The 25,895-nt window shown below is 45.3% G+C and overlaps 1 protein-coding gene and 1 long non-coding RNA gene across 2 annotated transcripts in view; both read right to left on the reverse strand.

Moving 5' to 3' along the window:
* aig1 (androgen-induced 1 (H. sapiens)) overlaps positions 1-3,334 on the reverse strand; it is an 80,271-nt gene extending 76,937 nt beyond the window's left edge. Inside the window, exon 1 of the mRNA XM_067988260.1 lies at positions 3,194-3,334. Within this exon, the coding sequence (XP_067844361.1) occupies positions 3,194-3,334 (141 nt within the window). The remainder of the gene's footprint in view (positions 1-3,193) is intronic.
* Positions 3,335-4,035: 701 nt separating this feature from the next.
* Positions 4,036-14,644, reverse strand: LOC137324122 (uncharacterized). The gene is made up of 3 exons (XR_010963502.1): positions 14,294-14,644; positions 10,048-10,276; positions 4,036-6,277 (listed from the first exon to the last, which is right to left on the reverse strand). It is a non-coding gene; the product is annotated as an uncharacterized lncRNA (long non-coding RNA).
* Positions 14,645-25,895: the final 11,251 nt, after the last annotated feature.

The following is a 25,895-nucleotide window of genomic DNA, read 5'->3' on the forward strand; positions in this document are numbered from 1 at the left end:
GGTACATGAGATTGTATGTGATGTTGTCGTTAGAATAACAACTATACAATTCAATTCACCCTTGTGTCAAGATTCCAGAAAGCCTTTGATAAAGTTCTACATGAAAGGCTGTTACACAAGTGCAAGGCATTGGGTATCTTAGGCAGAACTTGGAGGTAGATAACAAATTGGCTGAAATGGGGAATCAGCAAGTACTAGTTAGGGAATATTGGGCTGGAGAGATTTATTGAGCGGATTGGTTCTGGGACCCCTACTGTTCCTAATCTACCTAAATTAACTGGATTCAGCAAAGCGGAACAAATTGTCTAAATTCACAAATGACACTAAACTAAGGAGGGCGATAGCAGCCAAAGAACACAAGTACTTGGGCAAAACTGTGGCAGATAAAATCCAATACAAAATAAGTGAAAGGTGTTATATGTTGGAAGAGAAAATGGTGTCGCTAGGAGGGAAGTTGAAAGAGATATGGGAATGATAGCAAACTCAACACTTACATGTCCAGTCATTGTGAAACAGCAAATAACAAGGCAAAAATAATTCTGAGTTATATTGTGAAAACAGTAGAATATCAGTCTGAGGCTATCACATTGAAACTATATCATGCTCCTGTCAAGCAACACCTTGATTTCTAGTATCCAAGGCACAAGACAAACATCCAAGCCTTGAAAACAGTGCAGAGAAAGGCCACAGGATCGATCCGTAGTGTCAGAATACTGAGCTAATGAAGAGAAGAAGTGACTGAGAGGGGACGTTAGAGAGGTATATAAGATAAGTAGAGTAGAAAATCCTGAACACCATTTCATGTTAAATACAACTGAAGGACAAAGGGACATGAGCACAAACTGGTAAAAAGGCAAGTTCAGGTCTGATATTAGGAAACATTTCTTCATGTCCGATGGTCCTTCAGGCAGGGGTAGTTCAGGCAAAAACTCTGGAATTAGTCATGAGGCAGTTAGATGCTATGAAGAGGGGGCTGCAGGGTGCTGTGGACAGAAGAGCTGGAGGAGGTGAATGGCATACGTCATCTGGAATTATCTTTGTGAAGACTTGAAATAAAATTCACTGAGCTAGGAATTTTAGCTGACCAAAATCATTGGTCTTCTATAACAGAAACAAACAAAAATGTAAAAATACTTTTGCACCTTAAAAACACACACACACACATATAAACACAATCAGTGCTAGAATGCTTTCAATCACACTTTCTTCAATGGAATACATATCCTGCAGCTGCTGGTCTGAGGCCATTAGCTATGTGTCAATTCCAGACAGATAGTGCCCGATTCATACTGCCTAGTTTTAAAATTCTTATCCTTGTTTTCAAATCCCTCCATGGCCTCGCCCCTCCCCATCTCTGTAACCTCCTCCAGCCCTACAACCCTCCGAGATCTCTGCGCTCCTCCAATTCTGGCCTCCTGCGCATCCTCGATTTTAATCGCCCCACCATTGGCGGCCGTGCCTTCAGCTGCCTGGGCCCTAAGCTCTGGAATTCCCTCCCTAAACCTCTCCGCCCCCTTTACTTCTCTCTCTCCTCCTTTAAGACGCTCCTTAAAAATCTACCTCTTTGACCAAGCTTTTGGTCACCCGTCCTAAAATCTCTTTATGTGGCTTGGTGTCAAATTGTGTTTGACAATCGCTCCTGTTAAGTGCCATGGGACGTTTTACTACGTTAAAGGCGCTATATAAATGCAAGTTGTTGTTGTAGTCAAACTGCAATTTTCCAGCCCTGGAGCGAGCTTATAAACATGTGCGGAGCTCCTCTCCCAGCTGTTAAAATGTAAATGTTTTGAGAGTGCAGTCAAGAGCTCCGTAAATATTTAAATCAACTGTGGGTAAGTTTTAAAAGTGCCCAGGAAGTGTAAAGGATCCGTTGAGTACTTTTTAAACTCAGTTTGACACTGAATTGGGGCCATAATCGTTACGGTGTCAAACCAAAGAGCTGGTGGAAATGGGATTACTTCCTCTAGGGGGCTCCGCACCACTTCTTTCCAGAGTCAGATCAGGTCCCGACGTAGATTAACACTGCAACTTAAATATCACTGTGAAGCACAACACTGAAGTTCCTGTATAAATCTCCCAGAGTCTTGCTAAATGTGTTGGTTTCAACCCAGTAGCCTGGTGTTAAATAGGAGCCCTTGCTGCTCGTTAATGGATAAGATTTTAATGACGATCTTAATTAAAGATGCTGTATCATCTAGATTGCAGTGGACTGTTCTTGAAATGATTATGTTCCGCTTTACGGCTCTCCTCTTTCCATTTACCATTGATGTATTTCACTGTTGCGATGATTTACACAGAGAATGAATGATTCAAGTGCATTGCAGATGATTCTTGCTGTGCGCATTCAATCAATCACAATTGATCACCACAGTATTTACCCCATCACTCACCTCCGACCGTGAAAAAACAGACAGAAAAGTCTGGATTCCCCCCCTTCCTGGATGTGTACAAAAGCAAGACCACCTTTCATGATAAACATCAAAGCACATTATAAAGAAGGAAGGCTGACACAAAGGGGGAGGACAGCGGTGCATCCTCCACATACCCCAGTCCCAAGAATCTCTTTCTGACCCTGTGATACCCCTAAACACAGTGGGGGGGGGGGGGGGTAGACTAAATACCCTTGTCCAGTTACCCCGTCCCCCCATCACCAACAAACACCCTGACTCTGAAGTACAACTATACCTTTTAACAATTTCAACAATGCCAATATTTGTGCGAGCAAAACGAATAACTGAACCATTATGAAAATAATTGAAAATGTAAAATGACATTTCAGCATAAAAAAATCAGACTGACTCCCTTCACTCTTTCCCTTCCAAACCCTTGTGCATTGTCCTCCTCAAATGCAGAGGTCTCCTATTCTCACCATGAGGTTTGAAGGAGAGGGGAGGATTTAAGTGCACTGAGCCACGCCACACTGGATAAAATTAAGATTTAAAAATGTCAAAATAAATGTCCCTCTGCCTTTGTGAATAATGATGGTGTTGAAGATGAGGGAGAGGAGTGGGGGGGGAGAAAAAAACGCCCACAGCAGATCCCAGAAATATTATTCATTGAGAAGGGAATTTTCTGTGTGTTTGTGTGGGTGGATTTAAAAGGAGGGGGGGGGGGGGGGGGGAAATTGGAACGACGACACCATAATAATAATAATAATCATCATCATCAGGAGTTTACTTTCTTCATGACTTACCAGGTCTATGAATGTTAGGAATTTCCAGCTGCCGCCGTATGTTTGGTGAGCTGGGATGTCGAGGGCTTTGAAATTGCAGAGGATGGAGAGGTAGGAGAGGAGGATGGCGACCCGCAGGACCTGAGAGGGGATGAGAGCCATGTTGCTGCTGCTGTGGTGAGTCTCTCCTCTCCTCTCCTCTCCTCGCTGCTGCTGCTGCTGCCTAGTAACCGCCCAGAGGATGGAGACCGTGAGCAACCTAGAGGGAGCCTGTTACCATGGAGACCGGGCTGGCAGGCTGCTGGTAGGGACTGGATTGCTTAGGCCTTCTAAACATTTATATAGATATATAGATATAGATATAACCACATTTTGTTGTCCAGGTGTATAAAATATAACCTAATTTATAACTATGAAACGATGGGGCAATAATTATTACTGCTCTATATCTACACATGTATTCATTCATATAATTTAATATTCATATTAAAGGATGCAGATGTTGGATGAACATTAATCTTCCTGTAAAAAAAAGGGGGAAAATCTGCATCGATCATCTATCTAATCTATCTATCTATGTGTGTGTGCCATATATAAAAACTGTAAATATGTAGTGCTATCTTAACTTTACTACAGCTATGTCTGTGTTTACATATATAATAAATGTGGCTATCAGTGATGCTGTTGCTGGACAAATACTTGTTTATCTTCACAAACAAAATGAGTAAAATATTAGATTTTTTTTTAAAAAGCGAGCCTCCTGTAAACTGGGCTGTAATTAATACCTGGACATTGTCTGTCTATCCTGGAGGGCTGGCAATGTTATAACATAGCCCATCAGAATATACACAGACCAGCAGTCCTTCCTTCTGCAGATTTAATTTTTTTTTAATCTCACAGTGATTATATTTTATATGACAGAATAAATATAAATAACAATGCCGTCCAAAAAAAAAACGAGTGGGAGTGCTTACGATGAAAATCTCATTTTGTGGTTACGACGTCATCCAGCTCCTCAATGAGATTATTTCCCTGCAGTCACTCCCACCCACTCATTATTCATATTCATGTTCTCTTTTTTTTACAGTTGCAAGATAATGTCTTAACAGCTTCACACTCACACAGACGCACACGGATACACAGATTTATACATTGAGGGTAATAATGCTAAATGTTAATGACTAGTAATAGAGATTGAATGTCCCACTGATTTAATTTTTTTTTCATAAGGAACATCAGTGGCTTGCAGTTTTTTTTTCCATTATGGCAGGCCTCTGCAAATATTAACACCCTCCTGAGGACCCCCTTATCCTAACTTGCAAAAGATAACGTCAGCTACTTAAAAGAAAGCAGTGTTGTCATTTACAGGAAAACATTTCTCTGAGTATCCGGCAACATGCTACAAGTCTTCAAAAGGCGGAACAAAATAGAATACAGAATTCTTGAGGCGCTGTGCTTGTGGGACACAATATGCCGAGCCTCCCCCACCATCAGATGGAATTCTAATAACCGAGCAGACCCCGCAACCAGGGTCTACAGACTTTCAAAATTCATTCAGCAAAGTGACTTGCGAATTGCTTTGCAAGTTTGTAAACAGAAAATCTGCAGTGGTGATGCAGTGAGGTCAATCATAACTGCCAATAATATTTTCACACTCATTAGTCTGCATAAAGTTTAACTACATTCTAAACCACACTGAAGTGCTGCACCAGAAATTCCTCCAGTATCTTTTTCTCCATAGTTAACTGCCTGCTAACTAAGCTGTGGTGTCTGGTCAGGCTTTAAAACCTGCTACCGTGACTGGTCAACGCAGGGTGCCTGACAGCATAAAAATGGCCACCTCCAGATAGTGCCAATGGCTTTGGGTGGAGGAGCACCTGGAGGAGGGGAGTGGGACCCTCAGTGGAGAAATTGCCATCAAAGCGCCGATGGGATAATCCTTGAATTAGTCAACGGTGTCCACAACCTACGAGCCGTGACGTAACTGCAGTACATGACAAGTCAATGAAAGAGCAGCCATGGGCAATCTGAAACACACAACACCAGAGTTCAAGCCCCTGCTTTAAAGAGGTGTGGAGGACAGTCACGGGAGCTCCGAGAATAGTCGACTGATGGTGGATGATGATGAACTAAGCTGTATTCTCAGAAATCATACATTTCGAAGCTGGACATTTCCACAATTTTTTATTTTGTTCTTAAGGCATGGCAAGGCCACTGATAAGATTAGCAATTGCTTGCACTCAAGTAGATTGCTAGGCCATTTCAGAGGGCATAGGGTTGCCAAGTCTGGTTGGGCGTATTCCTGGAAGTTTCATCACATGACCTTCAGCCTCCTACCGTGCTCCGTGCTCCCGCCATTGGTCGCCCAACACAGCCATCCTCATGGTGCACCGCCTTCTCACGCCAATTGGAAAGCAAACAGGCTCTTAATTACCCGATTGAATGATGCTTGACTGTCAATCAAACAGCCTTTTTATCCCATCTCCAATATTTTTAGAACTAATATATGTTCAAAAAAAGTCACACACCAATTTTTTTTTAAATGTCCTTATGATTTTTCTCCTGGGTGTTGCTCGAAGCAGTGTCCTGGAGATTAACCATCAATTCCTGGATTCTCCAGGTCAATCCTGGAAGGTTGGCAACCCTTAGAGGGCATTAAGAGCTACTTACACAGTGTGCAATTGGAGTCATGTGTAAGTCGCTCCAGGATATAAGTGAACCAGTTGGGATTTTACAACAATCTGGAAGGATTCATGGTTATTATTTCCCCTGGCATCAGTCCACAAATTATCAATTCAATGCCACAACGGGGTTTTAGCCTCATAACTTCTACGTTGTTAGTCCAGTACCATGGTCATTAGTTATGGAGAAAAACAAGCGGTCTACTTTTCACTAAAAGAAATTTCAGGCCAACAGTTTCTGTTGCAGTACGGATTTTCACAGATATCCAAATTAATAATGACTGTTTAAAGTAGTAAGGCTGCCTGGAAACTCCCCAAAACCATAGTGCTAGTGGCTGAACATACGGAAGGAAAATACTGCGGCTGCTGGAATTCTGAAATAAAAACAGAAAACGCTGGAAACACTCAGCAAGTCAGGCAGCATCTGTGGAGAGAAAAGCAGAGTTAACATTTCAGGTCGATGGCATTTAGTATCTTGCTGTGCCTCATTGCTTCTAAGTTATATTTAGCTTGTAAATAATACTATTAGTTTAAATGCTTAAAAACAATAAAAATATACATAGAATCTACAGCATAGAAACAGCCCATTCGGCCCAACTGGTCTGTGCTGGCATTTATATGCCGCAAGAGCCTCCTCCCACTCTAATTACCTCTTCCCACCCTGCTCCCCTCGCACCCCTCTATTCCCTTCTCCCTCATGTATGCATGAAGCCTCCCCTTATATACATCAACATTTCAACCTCTTCATATAGCAGCAAGTTCCACATTCTCACCACTCTCTGTATAAAGAAATGGCCCCTAAATTCTTTATTTGATCTGTTATTGGCTGCCTTATTTTTATGCCCCCTTATTCTGGACTCACCCACAAGTGGAAACAATTTTTCCATATCCGTCCTATTGGACCCCTTCATAATTCATTAAACCTCTATCAGATCCCTTCTTAGTCTCTTTTCCAGAGAAAAGAACCCCTGCCTGCACAACCTTTCCTGATAAGTTGAATCCTCTCAATTCTGGTAAGATCCTTGTAAATCTTTCCTGAACTTTCCTCAATGCTTCAATATCCATTTTGTAGCATAGAGACCAGAACCGCACACAGAACTCCAAGTGTGGTCTAACCAAGGTTCTACATAAATTTAACATTACGTCCCTGCTCTTGTAATCTATTCCTCTAGAAATAAACCCCAGTACATTGTTTGCACTCCTTATGTATCTGTATTCCTAGGTCGCTTTGCTCCTCTACCCCATTTTGTTTCTCACCTTCCAAGGAATAAGTGGCCTCTTTATTCTTCCTACCAAAATGAACCACCTGACAGTTTGCTATATTGAATTTTAGGTGCCATTTATCCGCCCGTTTTTTTATGTCTTCCTGTATTTTGATGCAGCTGTCCACATTATTAGCTATACCGCCCAATTTGGTATCATCTGCTAATTCTGGCACGATACCTCCAAATCACTTATGTATATTGTGAACAACAGTGGTCCCAGCACAGATCACTGCAGGACACCACTTCATACTTTCTGCCAATCTGAGAAACTTCCCTTAACTCCGACCCTCTGTTTCCTGTTTTGTAGCCATCATTCAATGCTACCTGACTCCATACCCCCTGACCTTTGGCGAGAGTCTCTTATGTGGCACCTTATCGAATGCCTTCTGAAAGTCCATCTATACCACATCCACTGTGTTGCCGATGTCTACTCTTGCTGCTATTTCTTCAACGTTGGTTAAACATGACCTTCCTTTTAGAAATCCACGCTATTTTAAAAATTATATTCTCTGTCTCTTGATGTTTTGTTATCTGATCTTTTAGCAAAGATTCTAGTATGCATCCTACCACTGACATTAAGCTAACTGGTCCATAGTTCCTTAGGTTGGTTCTATCTTTTTGAAGGTAGGAATTACATTTGCTGTTCGACAGTCTTCTGGCACTATTCCTTTTTCTATTGAATTTTTATATGTTTAAATCTATATATTTTTTATGTAGGTACGGGTCCCTCTGATAGCTCCTCCTTAATTTCTTTGAGTATCCATTTGTGCAATCAATTAGACTGTAACATGGTAAACTAATGTATTTCATACACAGTTTGATAAGCAAGAGGACTTTTGAATGAAAAAAATCTTTCATGGAGCTTCACAGTGTGAAGTAATCCATGGATGGAACAAATTTCCAATCCATTCATGGAGTTTTGAATTCCATTCAGAACTAAAGCCTGTGAGAACATTGCTCAGACTTAAACAGTCCAACAGCCTCAGATGTCAGACCTGTCAATCACCCCGGATACCACAATGGTAGGGGATATTGCATATCATGCTAATGAGGAGGTGCTCACTAACTGTCCGGGTGTCGTATACCTGCTATTGCTTTGACCGTGTATAATTTAATTAGCATCTAGAACAAAGCACCTGTATCCTGTCTACTTTTCAGATCAATCAACCTGGCCAGGTCCCATAGGCAATTCATCTCCAGGCCTCCACCTCGAACTTGGGTAAGGAATGGAGCTTCTGTTTCAGCTCTGTCTACTTTACAACAGAATGAGATAAAATGCAGAGATTTCTCTATCTTTGTCACAAAGGTGTTAATGGTGCATTTGCATGTTTTTATGCTATTACAAGAAGCATTCTGGAATTAAGAAGTATACACAGAGACAATACTGACATCAGTGGTATTGCAGAAATATAGGTGGGGTTGAAAGGTAGCCCCAGAAATGAAATTAATAGCATGCAGAAGGTTTCACAATATAGACCTGTTAAGCACAGAGAACACGCATTATTGATTAGGGATGACACAAGAGTTGAGAAAGGGGAACTGCAGAAGAAATATGGATAGAAATTGGCAATTATAAGGACAGATAAAATTATGCATCGCACCCAACCACTGACTTTAGACAAATTGCTAGAGAGCAGTTTGGGCTAGAAAGAGAGGCTATTAAAAAAATCACAATTTCTTTTATTCATGAAATCATAAGGTGTCAGCATTGGCTCAGTGGGTAGCACTCTTGTGTCTGAGTCAGAAGATTGTTGGTTCAAGTTCCACTCCAGAGACTTGAGCACATAATCCAGACTGACACTTCAGTGCAGTACTGAGGGAGTGCTGCATTGTCGGAGATGCCCGTCTTTTGGGTGAGACGTTAAACCGAGGCTGCGCCTTTCTGCTCAGGTGGGCATAGAAGATCCCATGGCACTATTCAAAGAAGAGCAAAGGAGTTCTCCTCAGTGTCCTGGCCAATATTTATTCCTCAACCAACATCACTAAAACAGATTATCTGGGCATTATCCCATTGGTATTTTTGGGAACATGCTGTATGCAAATTGGCTGCCACGTTTCCTACATCACAACAGTGATTTCACTTCAAAAGTACTTCATTGGTTGTAAAATGTTTTGGGACATCCCGAGGTCATGAAAGGCGCTATATAAATGCAAGTCTTGCTTTTTTTTTGCTTTTGGATTGTCCTAGGCCCTAAGCTCTGGAACCTCCTCCCTAAACCTCTCCGCCTCTCTACCTCTCTCTCCTCCTTTAATGTGGAGATGCCGGTGATGGACTGGGGTGGACAAATGTAAGGAATCTTACAACACCAGGTTATAGTCCAACAGTTTTATTTGAAAATCACAAGCTTTCGGAGCTTACCTCCTTCGTCAGGTGAGTGAGTGAAGGGTTCTCAAATCGCATCGCATATATTAGGCTGGGAGACGATCACACCAATCAAAGGTGTCGTTGGTGTTCAGACATTAAGACATGCCTTAAAACCTACCTCTTTGACCAAGCTTTTGGTCATTTGTACTAATAACTCCTTATGTGACTCGGTGTTAAATTTTGTCTGATTACGTTCCTGTGAAGTGCCTTGGGATGTTTTATTACTTTAAAGGCGCTATATAAATGCAAATTACAAGTGACTACTTAAAAAAAAGTACTTAATTGGCTGTATAATGCTTTGGTACATCCTAAGATTGTGAAAGGCTCTATATAAACGCAAGTCTTTCTTTCACTAAATTCCCATTCACAATTCCTCCGATAATGAAGCAGCCCATACAACAGGACATGAACAACACCCAGGCTTGAGCTGAGGAGTGGCAGGTGACATTTGCGCCACAGAAGTGCCAGGCAATGACCACCGCCCACAGCCACTGGAGTGTCAACCTAGTGGTCAGGAGTTCAGTTTTGAATGGTCTCACTATTTGTATGATCAAATGTATTTACCAGCTCAGCAAGTGGCTGCACTTGTGATTCCACTCCATCAAATTGCTGTCGCGCCAGATCAAAATATTGACAACACACCTGTCGAGTGTGTCTCTTCTCTCTTCTACAATAACAGCAGTACACTTCTCATTGAGTTCACACGGAGCTTTCTGTTAAAAATATTCATGTTTCCTCTGCGAGTGTTCTCGACTGACTGACAGTACAGCTCCACTGCCCTCCGCATGAACTTCTTTTGATATAAAAAGAAAAATCACGTGTATTGGAAGTCTGTAATACGAACAGAAAATGCCGGAAATGCAAAGCATGCCAGTCAGACCCAGTGATAGCACTCTAGCTTCAAAGTCAAAGTGATATGTGGGTTCAAAGCCCACGCCCAGGAGTTGAGTACATAATCTAGGCTGAGGCGTTAAGCATATTTCTTTTGGATTGTTGGAAGTACCATCTTTCAGATGAAGTGTGAAACCAAGGCCTTGTCTACCTGTTTAGGTGGATATTAAAGATCCATGGCACTTCTTTGGAGAAGAGCAGTGAATTCCCTTGGTGTCCTGGCCAACATTCCTCTCTCAACCAACACCATTGAAACATTTTAGCTGGCCATTTATCTTATTTGCAGTTTGTGGGACTTTGTTGTGTTTGCCTACATAACAACAGCGACTGCACTTCAAAATTAAACCATTGGCTATAATTTGACTTGGGATGTGAACGGTGATATATAAATGCAATTTCATTCTTTTGGTCTAATGTTTCAGGTTGGACCCTTTCTGATCAAAGATAAACATTAACTTAACTTTCTCTTGACAAATCCACTATGCAAATCCAAAAAAAAATCTCTCGCTCTTTTAATTTTCTCCTTAAATTTTCTCCCCTCTTCTCCTGCCGATATTGACTCCCTCACTCGACTCCATGTCGACTCCGTGAGCAGCCAACAGCCTCCAACACCTCACCCAAGTGACTATTATTCACGAGGGAGCCTCGAATGAACACAGGACACATTCCCAACAGTTGAACCCAAACCTTTCCTTGCCTGCTGCCCATAAATGATCATTTCCAGAAGGGGCCACTATGTACCACTCAGTGGCAGGAACCTTGGGTGTTTTTTTTTCCCCGCTTCCCTAATCCAGGGGCAAAACAGCAACAGGATACAGCTGGAGGCAAATTTGAGAAGTACAAATGTCTTGCCAGTAATTGCTGGAAGCACATAAAGGCTTTGACAATTGATATTACGGCACCAATGGACAACATATTTAAAAGAGAATAACACAGCAACTTGAAGGAATGCCCTCAGTTTAGGGTCATTAATCTTCTCCACCCGTTTGTTAAACAGCTCCGCCCTTTTTTTATTTAGCAGGTGTTATTTTAAGAGGCTGAATCATGACAAATAAACAAATTATGAATCCAAACAGGAAAACCATTAAACGTTTACCAGTCAAGGAAAAAACATTTTTTTAAAGGAAAACTCATACCAGGCTCAGGTATTGATGTAGTAGCTTTTAAAGTTTGCTCTTGGGGTGTAGGCGACACTGGCAATGCAGTATTTTTTAACCCAGCTCTAGTTGTCCTGAGGGCATTAATAGTCAACCACATAGTGTGGGACTGGAGTCACATGTCGGCCCAGACTGGGTAATGGTGGTACGTTCCCTCTCCTAAAGGACATCGGTTGGGATTTTACAACTTTCCGGCATTTCTCATGGACTTTTTTTTGGTGCCAGCCTACAAATTACCAGATTTATTGAATTCATTTTTACCACTTGACATGGCGGGATTTGAATGAGCTTCAGGATCACTGCAACTACGGGGAGGGGGTTAGTCGGACATGGAATGGTGGGGATGATCCAATCTTTTCTGAGGTGCAGTTGGGTCTGATCACTCTTCTCTTAGGAACATAGGAACAGGAGTAGGCCATTCAGCCCCTTGTGCCTGCTCCGCCATTTGATGAGATCATGGCTGATCTGTGATCTAACTCCATATACCTGCCTTTGGCCCATATCCCTTAATACCTTTGGTTGCCAAAAAGCTATCTATCTCAGATTTAAATTTAGCAATTGAGCTAGTATCAATTGCCGTTTGCGGAAGAGAGTTCCAAACTTCTACAACCCTTTGTTTGTAGAAATGTTTTCTAATCTCACTCCTGAAAGGTCTGGCTCTAATTTTTAGACTGTGCCCCCTACTCCTAGAATCCCTAACCAGCGGAAATAGTTTCTCTCTATCCACCCTATCCGTTCCCCTTAATATCTTATAAACTTCGATCAGGTCACCCCTTAACCTTCGAAACTCTAGAGAATACAACCCCAATTTGTGTAATCTCTCCTCGTAACTTAACCCTTGAAGTCCGGGTATCATTCTAAAGAGTTGGTGGTGTGTTCCCATTGTCTATCTGGCTTTTTCGAGCCATTATCTTTATGCCTCTTATTTCACGGAGAGCAATGTCATGGTATTTCCATCACAACTTGCAAAAAGAACACAGTGACGCCTCTGGAGCAAAATTCACAGTGCCCTGATCAGGACACACCTAGAGTGCTGCGTTCAGTTTTGGTAACCAGGACAACGACCACAGAAACAACAACAGCGACAACTTGCATTCATATAGTGCCTGCAGCGTCAGGCGCTTCACAGAGGCGTAATCAGTCAAGAATGGGCGCCAAGCCAAAGAAGAAGATAATAGGATGGGTCACCAAGGGCTTGGTCAAAGAGGTGGGTTTTAAGCGGGGTCTTAAAGGGGGATCCTGCCATGCATTTCTGAGTGGTCGCCACCTCCCGCCAGCCATGGGGGTCTAGCTATTCTCTGGGGAGGGTGCTGTGGAATAGCAGACAACCTTCCCCGTTCCTGCCTAATGCAGCAGTACCACTTTGCCAGGCAGTAAACGGGATGTTGAGTGTTGAGTCCATTAAGGACCCTCGGACTTTGCTTTCTGCGCCCACACTTATTGGCCCCAATACTTCTGGGGAGGTGGGGGGGGTGGGGGGTGTAGCAGCCGGGAAACCTGGAAGTATGGGTTTCCCGGAGGTCCTGCTGAATTTAATGGCGGGACCTGATTTAAATTTTTGGACTCCATTTCCCTGCCGATTGAGAGGCAAGCTGGCTGTTGGGCGGATAGGCCTGCAGTGCCTGGCCGCAGCTGGGGGGTGGAGAGCAGGGAGGGAGGGAATGTAGGTCAGGGAGACATCGGGGGAGGGGGCCAGAGAGATCGATCGGGGGGAGAAATCAGGAGGAGGGGACGTGCATCAATCGTGGCCCAGAGACATCGGTGGGGGTGGGGGGGGGCGGTGGCGGAGACATTGGGGGGGGGGGGGGGCGGAGACATTGGAGGCGGAGCCACGGAGGCGGAGACATTAGGGGCTGAGACATCAGCGGGGTGGAGACATTGGGGGGGGGGGGGTGCTGGAGACATCGGTGGGGGAGATATCGGGGGGATGGAGATATCGGGGGGATGGAGATATCGGGGGGATGGAGATATCGGGGGGATGGAGACATCGAGTGGGAGATATCGGGGTGGGGGTGGAGACATCGGGAGTGTAGAGACATCGAGGGGGTGGACACTTCGGCAGGGTGGTGAAGACATTGCGGGGGGAGGCATCAGGGGGTGGAAACATCAGGGGGGGGGGGGGGGCGGAGACATTAGATGGATGGAGATAGCAAGGAGGAAAGCATCGGGGGGGGGGGGGTGTGCAATGGGTAGATTGGTGGGGGTGCAACTGCGGGCAGGGGTCAGCTGATAGCAGGGGTCCAATCACGGGGATGGAAACAGGTTTGCCCTGTGGGGGAGTGGGGGCACTCCTGCACCTCCTGGCCCACCAGCAGTGCTGGAAAGGCACTTACCCACTCGATCCAACAGTTCTGGCCTCCCTTCAGCTGTCGGGTTTCCCGAGCCCCGGGAAACACGGCCCGCAGACGTTAAATGTAAAAGAGAGGTTAAATTTGAGGAACGCAGCCTCATTAAATTATTTAAAATAGGGACCCGCCTCTGGAGAACGGGTTAGTCGCCCTTCCCCCCAACCCTCCTCTGTTTAAACCGGAAGTGGGCGTGTTGGAGGGGGGTTGGAGTCGGGTTTCCCATTTTTGCAATTTTAACCCCCTCTCCGCCTGTCCTGTGGGGGGGTTAAAATTCCCCCCGTAATGTCAGCCAATGGATATTGCCAGCTACTATTTTGCACCAAACACCCATCGGAAAGGCTCAAATTTGCTTTGATAATATTTATAATCTTTTTAAAGCCCAACCTAATTTTTGCATCATAAGCAGTCACTAACCTTCAAATGCTCCCAGCATCCTTTGTTAGTAGCCATTGAAGTGTTTCCTTCGCTCTTGGTAAACTCAGCCTCTCTGTGTGTCTGTGTCTGTGCCTCTATCCCTCTGTTTCAATATTTCTCTATCTGTGCGTGTTTTCTCGCTCTATGTAAGTGTATGTGTTTCTCTTGGCCTCTCCCTCTTTCTGTATCCGTAGGAGTCTCTTTGTGTGTGTTTGTCAGTCTGTACCAGTCTCCCTAAGCTCCTATCCATTTCAACACCTGTTGTAAGCTGTCATTACTCACAGTTTCACTCTCTGCTCTACATTCTCAGCTTTCTTCCTCCCACATGCTCCTTCCGCCTACACACACAGTTCACCTCACACAGCTCCATTCAGTTTAATTTGCTGATTTCAATAACCGACACTGAACAATCTAGTTCCTTCTCCATCCAGCCCCACTCAGCGAGCGTTTCGATGATTTACTAATCTTTACATGAATGATCCCACGTCACACACCCTATGTGATTGTGTGTGTGTGTGTGTCAAAAGCTGAAAATATTCACGTACTACTGGAATTTTTTTTTTCATTAAAGATTATCTGGCCTCGTCCAGGGTCTCGAGTTACATTTCTGACAAAGGAGTCAATTGCTCCTAACTTAAAAAATGGTCTTTGGTCCAAAACAGTTTTCTGCTGCTGGTTTGACTCCAACTGTTATGTCACATTTTAGCCATGTGGAGAGTAATTTTACCCAAAGGTTTACACTGAACATAGTGGGGGTCATTTTAACTTTCGAAGGGGGGAGGGGACAGGAAACAGGGGGCAGATGATTGGCCGCCCGTTTTTCAATCCCCCCCGCCCCACCCAACCCCGAAAGTTACAATTACTTCCCATACGCCATGTGTCAATTTGGCCCAGTTAATAACACTCTTGCCTCTCGGTCAGAAGGGTTTTGAACTCCACAGTGGGAACTGCGTGTGGAACATAGGAACAGCGGTAGGCCATCCAGCCCCCTCGAGCCTGTTCCGCCATTCAATTAGATTGTGGCTGACCCGTATCTTAACTCCATCGACCGGCCTTGGTTCCGAAATACCCTCGCCTTACAAAAATAAATGAACGAAAACCCCCGCTTGGAGGCAGTGTAATCCAGGCTGAGACTCTAGCGCGACACTGCAGGAGTGCTGCGTTGTCAGAGGTGCTATCGTTTGGGTATGGCATAAAATCAAGGTCCTGCCTATCTGTTTAGATGGACCTTAAAAATCCATGGCACTGTTTGAAGAACAGCGAAGGATTCTCTCTGATGAAATTCATCCCTCAGCGAAATAATCCATAGTCATTTTCCTTGCACTTTGCAAATTGGAATTATCCAATAATTTGAATTAAGAAACTGTGCATTAAGAGGAGTGAGCTGTATCAGCGAAGATAACAGACTAACTGCTTGTTCATCTCATTGCTGTTTGTGGGATCTTGCTGTGCGCGAATTAGATGTCGCCTTTGCCTACATAACAACAGTCACTGCACTTCAAAAGTAGCTCACTGTGAGAAGGCGGCAAGAATCTTGCATTTACACGGAGCCTTCCGTGACCTCACGACGTCCCGAAGCGCTTTACAGCTGATTAAGTACTTTTTTGAAGTGTAGTCACAGTTGTCATGTAGGAAGCGCAGCAGCCAATTTGCACACAGCAAGATCCCACTAACAGCAATGACCAGATAATTTGTTTTTACTGATGTTGGTTGAGGGACAAATATTGGCCAGGACACCCTCCCCTGCTCTTCTTCGGCAAAAAGAAAATTCTCCTCATTGTTCCTTCGGTTCTTTGGCCAATTATCTGAGATCTGTATCCTGTGGTTATCGACCCATCCGCCTGTGGAAACTGTTTCTCCTTTTTTCACTTCAAAGCAATGTGCTGGAACCTGACTTATGAAGAGCATCCCTGACTGTGCTGGTATTCATTTTTCCAGCTAACCTTATGGCCTTCCTGAGAGATCTAGTGCCAATTTATGCTAAATTGTGAGCAGCTTTAAGCCGTGGAGCTGCACTCACTGCAGATTGAGATGAATCCTCTCCAAAGCCACTTCAGAAAGGACCTTTAGAGCTGAGCCGGCAGGCTGAGGAGATGTCCATCGCACCGTGTGTCATGGAGGTGAGGGGACAGAGCACCATCCAGGCTCAGCACTTGTTAATATTATTCAGGAGTGTGATGGAATACTCTCCACTTGCCTGGATGGGAACAGCTGCAACAAAACTCAAGAAGCTCGACACCATCCAGGACAAAGTCAGCCCGCTTGATTGGCACCCCATCCACCACCTCAAACATCCACTCCCTCCATCACCAGTGCACCGTGGCTGCAGTGCGTACCATCTACAGGATGCACTGCAGCAACTCGCTAAGGATTCTTCGACAGAACCTCCCAAAGCCCCCACCTCCACCACTTAGAAGGACAAGGGCAGCAGGTGCATGGGAAAACCATCATCTCCAAGTTCCCCTCCGAGTCACACACCATCCCGACTTGGAAATATATCACTTGTTCCTTCATCGTCGCTGGGTCAAAATCCTGGAACTCCCTCCCTAACAGCACTGTGGGAGAACCTTCACCACACGGACTGCAGCGGTTCAAGAAGAAGGCAGCTCACCACCACCTTCTCAAGGGGCAACTAGGGACAGGCAATAAATGTTGGCCATGCCAGCGACGCCCACATCCCAAGAGAATGAATTTTAGAAAGGGCTATAGGATCAATCACAATTTGTTCTCCGCTCACCTCCATATTTTGTATCAATAATAAAGTTGGCAGGTGTACAGTAATTCTGCTTCACCGAGCCAGTGTACACAGAGCATTGAGCAAACTAACAAAACATAGAGAACAGATCTGTGAACCTTTGGACAGAAATTCAAGAACTATTTGTTTTTGTTGTTTGTACACACTTGCACTACCTCAGGGAACTACTGAGACGTCCTCTGGGGTTCAGCATAGAAACAAGAGAACAATTCACTTGCACCTTTGTTATTTGACATTCATATTTAATTATTACCCTTTGGTTTCCTCCCCCTCCCTCCTGGAGGTGCTAACGCATAGATTTCTACCAATTGGCAATCAGGAACAAGGGGGGGGCCTTGCTGATTTCCCACCTTACCCCAGCCGAGGCTCAGTTGTAACCTTTCCACTGAGGACAGTTACCTCAGCACAGATGGGCGATTGAACATGAGGTCATCCTGGCCTGTGACGCAAAGTACTTCCTGATGTGTTCAGATGTTGAAGTCAGCCTGCGAGGGGCTAAGTGTACTCTTAGCTTTTTTTCTTAACGTGCCGTTTAAAAAGAAAACTTTACTTACTTTTTTTTTTGGTGTCGGCCGCTAGCTAGGCCGCACCGCCTGTAAGACCTGAGCGGAAGCAGGCCCGCTCAGGGCAGCCCAATTTTCCAGAGGGATCCCAAAACAGGGGCGAGGCCCCTCATTGGCATTTCCAAGGGGCCTAACGCCTGTTCTGGGCGGTTGCCTCATTCACCTGAAAAAATGATTTCTGGTTGGAGGTTTCTCCGGCGACCTTTGGGGGCACAGGACACCGCTCCCCTGAAATTGGGCCTCGTTGCGCCCATTTTAAAACAAGCGCATCGATCCTCGCCATTGAGGCACTTCTGCTTTGCGGGTTGGCTTACTGAGAGCTGCTTCGTTCTTTCCCTGATGTTCTTGTTTGTCATTTTGACCGTCCAGCTGATCCCGAGAATCTTGCAAAAACATTTGATGTAGAAAGTTTCTTGCCTGTAGCCTTTGTCGCTGGCCAGGTTTTAGGGCCATACAGTGGTGTAGAAAACATGTTCCTATCATTCATAGAATCAGAGAATCATTACAGCACAGAAGAAGGCCATTTGGCCCATCGAGCCCATGCCGGCGGAAAGAGTTTTGTATTTCTCCGGGTGTGATCCAGCCTATTAAGTCCCAAAGTGCTTGACAACCAATGAATTATTATTGAAGTGCAGTCACTGTTGTTGTCTAGGCCACACGGCAGCCAATTTGTGCACAGCAAGATTCCACAAACAGGAAGTGAGATGGATAACCAGTTTCTCTGTTTTGGCGGTGTTGGTTGAACGATGAATGTTGGTCAGAACTTCAGACAAGCTCCCTGCTCTTCTTTGAAAAAATGCCAAGGGATCCTTTGTGTGTGACTGAACAGGAGGACACAGGCGGTCGATTTTAACCCTAAAGACAGAAGAGGCCTCTTCTGCTGAGTCTAAAACTTTGTCTTTGCGGGGCCAGGAAGAGCAGGACTGCTCTTCTGAACCCCACAAGGAAAGTCGTCGCCTCCTCTACTCCGGACTCTCTCCCTTTGCCTCCCCCAAGACCCTCCCAAAACCCCCTCCCTGCCACTTACCTGGAAGCCAGCGGGCGATTAGCAGCCATCTGATCATCGACTGCTGGCAGCCGCCCTGGCCCTTATCATGCCCATTCCGGGCAGGAAGTGGACCAGTGACATTTGAATGAATCCCAGCAGTTCAGATCGCCGTGGCCTCCTGCTGTCTCTGTCAGGTGAGAAATCAACTCACCGGAGCAGGTTCCCACCAAAACGTGTTCCGAGTTAAAATCCACCCTCCTTGGTCTAACGTCTCAATCCAAGGACAGTAACTGTGGCAGTGCAGCACTCCCTCCGCAGTGCACTCAAGTGTCAGCTTAGATTACATGCTCAAATCCTAGAGTGGGGCTTGATCTTGCAAAAGCACAAACTGTTTTGCGAACTCTAGCTTCACTTTTAGCATTGCTGCGTATTGTCCTTTGAAGCTAGCTGATGTAATCTACACTCTCCTCTATACTTGCTGTTAGCATTGGTGCCATTCAATCCTTCTGATAGATGCTTCTGATAGATCCTTCTGATAGATCCTTAGCCCAGCTTGCTGCCCTCCTTTGTTGATGATGTCTGCTTTCCTTTGCATTTCTTTTTCCATTTCTACCAATAGTATTGTATCATCCATGAAATCTTGACTTCAAGTATTTGCGGTCTTCTTCACTCAAGTCTTCTGTCCTCCTCCTCTTTCCTCACGTGCGGCGCTGAGGGTAGAGGTCGTTGACCAGCCACAAGCGTGACTACCGTGACATCATTTTAGCCACATGCACTAATTTTAGTAGCAGACGCTTTATACATAATACAAATGTACTTCACACATATATTGATTGAAAAAAACATCTATCACCATTCAGTGCGAAACTTTGCAGTCTTTCTCTTTCACCAAAGTTTGCAATTCTGACATGAATTCGTCAAACACGACACATCTTAGTGCAGCTTCTAGGTTTTGTGCAGCAATTGCGAGCGGTATTTGGCCTTCATCAGGGTGATTACTGAGAATGTTGATTCACACAATGAGACCCGCCAGCCCCCACAGCTCTTCATTCCAGTCCCCCCTCCACTCTCCATTACTGACCCCCCCGCTCTCCATTACAGATCCCCCTGCTCTCCATTACTGACCCCCCTGCACTCCATTACAGATCCCCCCGCTCTCCATTACAGACCCCTCTGCTCTCCATTATAGACCCCCCCCCGGCTCTCTATTACAGAACCCCCCCACTCTCCATCCAGACCCACCCACGCTCTCCATTACAGAACCCCCCCACTCTCCATTCAGACCCACCCTCCTCTCCATTACAGAACCCCCTGCTCTCCATTACAGAACCCCCCACTCTCCATTACAGACCCCCGGGCTCTCCATTACAGAACCCCCCACTCTCCATTACAGACCCCCCCCGTTCTCCATTACAGAACCCCCCGCTCTCCATTACAGAACCCCCCCACTCTCCATTCAGACCCACCCTCCTCTCCATTACAGAACCCCCTGCTCTCCATTACAGAACCCCCCACTCTCCATTACAGACCCCCCCCGGCTCTCCATTACAGAACCCCCCACTCTCCATTACAGACCCCTCCGCTCTCCATTATAGACCCCCCCCCCCCAGCTCTCTATTACAGAACCCCCCCACTCTCCATCCAGACCCACCCACGCTCTCCATTACAGAACCCCCCCACTCTCCATTCAGACCCACCCTCCTCTCCATTACAGAACCCCCTGCTCTCCATTACAGAACCCCCCACTCTCCATTACAGACCCCCCGGCTCTCCATTACAGAACCCCCCACTCTCCATTACAGACCCCCCCGTTCTCCATTACAGAACCCCCCGCTCTCCATTACAGAACCCCCCGCTCTCCATTACAGAACTCCCCCACTCTCCATTCAGACCCACCCTCCTCTCCATTACAGAACCCCCTGCTCTCCATTACAGAACCCCCCACTCTCCATTACAGACCCCCCCTGGCTCTCCATTACAGAACCCCCCACTCTCCATTACAGAACCCCCCGCTCTCCATTACAGAACCCCCCGCTCTCCATTACGGACACCTCCACTCTCCATTCCAGACCTCCCCCCGCTCTCCATTCCAGACCTCCCCCCGCTCTCCATTACAGATCCCCCCCCCCGCTCTCCATTACAGACCCCCCGGCTCTCCATTACAGAACCCCCCACTCTCCATCCAGACCTCCCCTTGCTTTCCATCCAGAAGGCGATTGGCTGCTGCTTGCCCTTTGCCATGACCTGCCCTGTTGCAGCTACTTGTTATTGGTTGAGCACCTTTCTTCTGCTGGCCTGGAGTGATTGTTCTGATTGGTCGAGCTGACCATGATGACAGCTTCCCTCTCCATACAATGTTGCTGGTGTTCCTATGGTCCAGCGTTTTCACCCGTGTTATACACTATTTTAGCAAATAACCAATAAACAGTAACCAAAGAAGTAAAGTACACACTACAATCAAAAGAAACTGTAGCACTCTGCTTTTCATCTTACCATTTTACAGCAAAACCCTCCAAACGGTTAAAGTACACATGCATACAGCTTGCAGGATTAAGATGATATTCCCAACGATGGCATCTAATACTCATTTTTTATTTACTAATCAAAAATACATTAGCCACATCTGGATTCCCCAATAGCCTGCACGTTCCCCTCCAAGTCACACACCATCCTGACTTGCAAATATATCGGCCGCTCCTTCTTCGTCGCTGGGTCAAAATCCTGGAAGTCCCCACCTAACAGCATTGTGGGAGAACCTTCACCTCACGGACTGCAGCGGTTCAAGAAGGCGGCTCACCACCACCTTCTCAAGGGCAATTAGGGATGGGCAATAAATGCTGGCCTTGCCAGCGACGCCCACATCCTATGAACGAATAAAAAAAATGTATTGGACAGCATTGCATTATCAGATCTATTGCTCGTCCAAATAAAAACAGTGACAAGACACACCCTTGAGACTGATAATGAACTCACCCCACATCAGTTATTACAGTCTAGTAGGTCTTCCTTTTTGGTAGCTTTGCTGTGAGATTTTTTTTCCAATTCTTTCCCTTCGCCCATCCATATTTGATTGACCCATTGACTGTTTTGCCAGTAATCAAGCTCAGATGGTTCCATTTGCACCTCAAGTGTTCTTTCTTTCATTGTTCTTTCTGGAATCTTCCGTGTTTCTTGTAGTTTCAATCGGTTCAGCATTTCTCAAAAAGCTTTGAACCGCTCTTTGATCTTGTCTTGTCTTTTACAGGGAGTAACCTTTGTCCTTCTCCCTCTGATAGAAGCTTTATTATCTCGTAACAGAAGGGAGAAACTTTTTTTTTTGCACAGAGGGTTGTGAGGCTGTGGAAGGCAATATCAGAGTTAGTGATTGATGAGGAGACCATGTCGACATCTAAGAGTAGATTAGAGTGGGGGGGAGATTGAAGGAAAGGAGGATAAAGGGATATAAGAACAGGAGAGGCACATGGGATTGTAGTGGGTAAAGACCAGCACGGACCAGTTGGGCCGAAGGGCCTGTTTCTGTGTTGTAATCTATGTATTAGCCACTCTTGAAGCCCCTGCTATGTGCTGCACATTTTTGGCTTCACTGTTCATCCAGTTTCTCTTATCATTTCTTGCATTTTCTTGCAAGGCCAGTCAGCTTTAATACCGACAGAGCTTACTGTTCACAGGTCCAGCCACCCGCAATCTCATTGCTGTCAAACATCTCCACCACAGAAGAGTTTTCTGGTGCGTGGGAGTTGGGACATGACCATGGAAATTTGGCAATGGCATTGGAGATCCTGCATTCAGCATCAACGTACACTGCCTGAGGGATGATAATGATGTATTCTATCCCCAAGATGATGTTCGCAGTCGGGTGATCTGCAAAAGTTGAACATGTGTTGTATCACCCATTGGTTTTAGGACGTTTAGGATACCCACCTAGGCTATGTTTGACTTTGTGTTGCTGCTACTGCCTTCTTAACCAAGTAGCTGGAAGTAAGAAGGAAGGTCGAGTGAAACCTTTTCTGTCAACGGGTTGTAGACTAAGTTATGAGGGCCATTTAAGTGAATACATTAAATAGGATTAAGAGGTGTTTTGTGAGACAGAAAGGATAAAATGAGAAGGCAGGTGAGGTTGAGAACTGTCAAAAAGGGATAGCTTTGCCCTCTTTCTAAGGATTGCTCTGTGCCATTTGGAAATGATGGATCGGCTAACCCTAGCAACCCATCTCAGACAGAATTTTAAAGGTTCTTATCTGAAGATTATTGAGGGTAAAGGTGTGGTGGCGGTGCGCAGGCCAGAGTGCATCACAGGATAAGGTTACTTATGGAATCAGGCCAGCTCTCCAGTAACATCTTACACCCTACTGACTGAGGAAGCCTACCATGAATGATGGCAGCATGCCACCATCATGAGCCAGTATCCAATCAACTCGTGGAGTGAAGAGATTGAGAAGTTCTGTTTATATAATTTAGAGTCAAGCAAGATTTCATCCAAAGCAAACTTTGATCTGCGTCAAACAGCGCCAAGATTGCATTCCGCTTTTCACTCGATTGTAGAAAGAGTGCTCCTAAAGTAAGAGCATGGTTTCAACTTCAGATTCCTCCCAATGCTCAGCCACTCAGTGCGGCTTTCAGCAATAGCCCCTGACATAAAGTAGACCACATACAGAGGATAACACATAGGTTGCAGTATTTTGCTCATTAAGCATTGGCTGTGGTGTGTTACAAACAGAACAAGTTGGCTAGGGTGTTGCACACGAGACAATGCATAACACAAGTGCAAGACTACACAGTGCATGGAATTGGAGGTACCATGTTCTTGAGTTTTGTCTGTCTGTTCAGGGGGACATTAAAAATCCCATGGCACTATTCAAAGAAGAGCAGGGAGTCTCTTGGCCGATATTCCTCCCTCAACCAAAACACGGAAACAGATCACATAGATATTTATCTCATTGCAGTTTGGCCTTTGTGCTCCAATGTGCAGTGCCAACAACGGTTACGGTGGAGTAGCAGACATGATATTGAACTAGTAATCCAGACGCCTGGACTGATATCCAGAGAATGTGAGATCTAATTCCCACGAATGGCAGTTTGAGAATTTGGATTCAGTTTAAATCTGGAAATAAAAAGCTGGTCTCAGTAAAAGTGACCGTGAAGCTGTCGGATTGTCATAAAAACCCAACTGGTTCACTATTGTCCTTTAAGGAAGGAAACCTGCTGTCCTTACCCAGTCTGGGCCTATGTGTGACTCGTCCCACATCAATGTGGTTGACTCTTAACTGCCCTCTGGAGTGGCCTAGCGAGACACTCAGTTGTACAGGGTAACTAGGGATGGACAATAAATGTTGGTGTTGCTAGCGGCACCCACATCCTGAGAATTAATTAAAAAAAACATGTTGCTTTATACCTTCCACTATCTGATCATGTGCACACTATAAATCAGCCAGTTATACTATCCTGTATTTCCCTTGGCTAGTTTAATCTCACACAATAAAGGACATCCTGAACACTGTCAAAAGTAAAATATGAGCAAGTAACCCATGGTGGTCATTGACTGAATCTCCTTTCATCCAATATTTCTTTTCACTGCCATTTTTCCTCTCTCCCTGCTTCTCCTGAAGGAGGCAACGCCTCCCAGGGGTAATGGTTCCAATGGCACTCGATCACCCTCATATAACTTGCTCAAGTGCCCATTATTTATGTGCTTGATTTAACAGTCAGTGTTTTCAGGCTATTTGGCAGCAGTGGGCATCACAGCTGGACCCAATCCTGCTGTCACTGACATCAACATATGTGCAGTTACAACCAGAGGGATTGAATGGTGCTGAGGACCAAGAGCCCTGGCTGGCTTTCCCCCCTCTCTGTAGGGTTGTCAACCCTCCAGGATTGGCCTGGAGTCTCCAGGAATTGAAGATTAATCTCCAGGAGACTGCTGCGAGGAATCCGGGAAAAAAAAATCCTCGGGGCGTTAAAAGAAATTGTATGGGTTTTTTTTCATTTTCTTTGAACACTTCTGTTTATTAGTTATAAAAATATTGGAGATGGGAGAAAAAAAGGCTGTTTGACCAATAGTCAAGAATCATCAATCGGGTAATGAAGAGTCTTTTTGCTTTCCAATGGGCAGAGGGAAGGCGGGGCACTGTGAGGATTGATGCATCAGGCGACCAATGGAGGGAGAGTGGGGGTGGGGCAGTTGGAGGATGATGAATCCTCCAGGAATATGTCCAACCAGAGTTGGCTACCCTGCCTCTCTAACCCCGAGCCATCGAGACCAATCGTATCGTCACGATCACCCTGGCAGCGGAGAGCTGCTAACAGCGCAAACCGGTCACTGAGCCTGGGACTTGTCTTCGGTCCGCATGGCTCAGCTGCTCAGAGCAGAAGCTCGTTGAGCCATCGAATGGGCAAGGTTAAGTATGCTATCGTGTTCATAAAGCACGCAAGTCGGGCGCATGGCTAAACCCACCCCCTGTGCACATTTAAGTATGTTTTGCTTATGTTTATTTATGGGCACACTGGATGTGGGAGGAGAGTGTGCTGAAAATTGAACACAGATGGAAGCCTGTATTCGTGGAAAAAACAGAGTGAAATGCAGGTGCAATTGGGCAATAGCAGACGCATCCTTTCTCATTCCACCAGCAGTGGAAAATTTCACTCCCCTACAATTAGAAACACTGAAATGCACGGGGGGGGGGGGCGGAGGGGCGTGAATCTTCAAAGTCAGCAAGACTTTGGCATCGGAAAAATAAAATGACAGCTTTAAAAAGTTATTGGATTTTCCCCCACATATTCCTCCCCCTCCCCTCCGAATGATGTTTCCTCTTCAAACAATATAAACACCTTTGATTCAAAAAATGACAAGTCAGGCAGATTATTCAAAGCACTTATATCAAGAGTGAATATATTTTAAAAAAATATATCCCCCACCCCTTCGAAGAAAAGTATTGGAAACCAAGTGATATGAGCCACTTAATAACACTCAACGGGCGCTAAATTGGGCCGTGCAGCGCCCGTTGTTTCGGCGCTACGTGGCCTCTCGAGATGCTGAGATGGCGTCTTGGCTGCGCACGCACGTAACATGCGCCGGACGCCATCTTGGTATAGGAGTTAGCACAGGCGCAAATACCGAACGCCGACTGCATGTAAAGTAAGGAGGAAATGGATACAATCAGTGCGCAACGCTGATTTAAAGTGACAGACACCATTTTGGCACTTAACGCTCAACTCAACGCACAGTCTTAACCCCGACCATCTGAACGTGTCTTAGAGTGCCTGGAGGACCCCCCCACCAGTGCTATTTAAAGGGACCAT

This window comes from Heptranchias perlo, chromosome 8, assembly GCF_035084215.1.
Source record: "Heptranchias perlo isolate sHepPer1 chromosome 8, sHepPer1.hap1, whole genome shotgun sequence".
In the NCBI taxonomy this organism is placed as follows: domain Eukaryota; kingdom Metazoa; phylum Chordata; class Chondrichthyes; order Hexanchiformes; family Hexanchidae; genus Heptranchias; species Heptranchias perlo.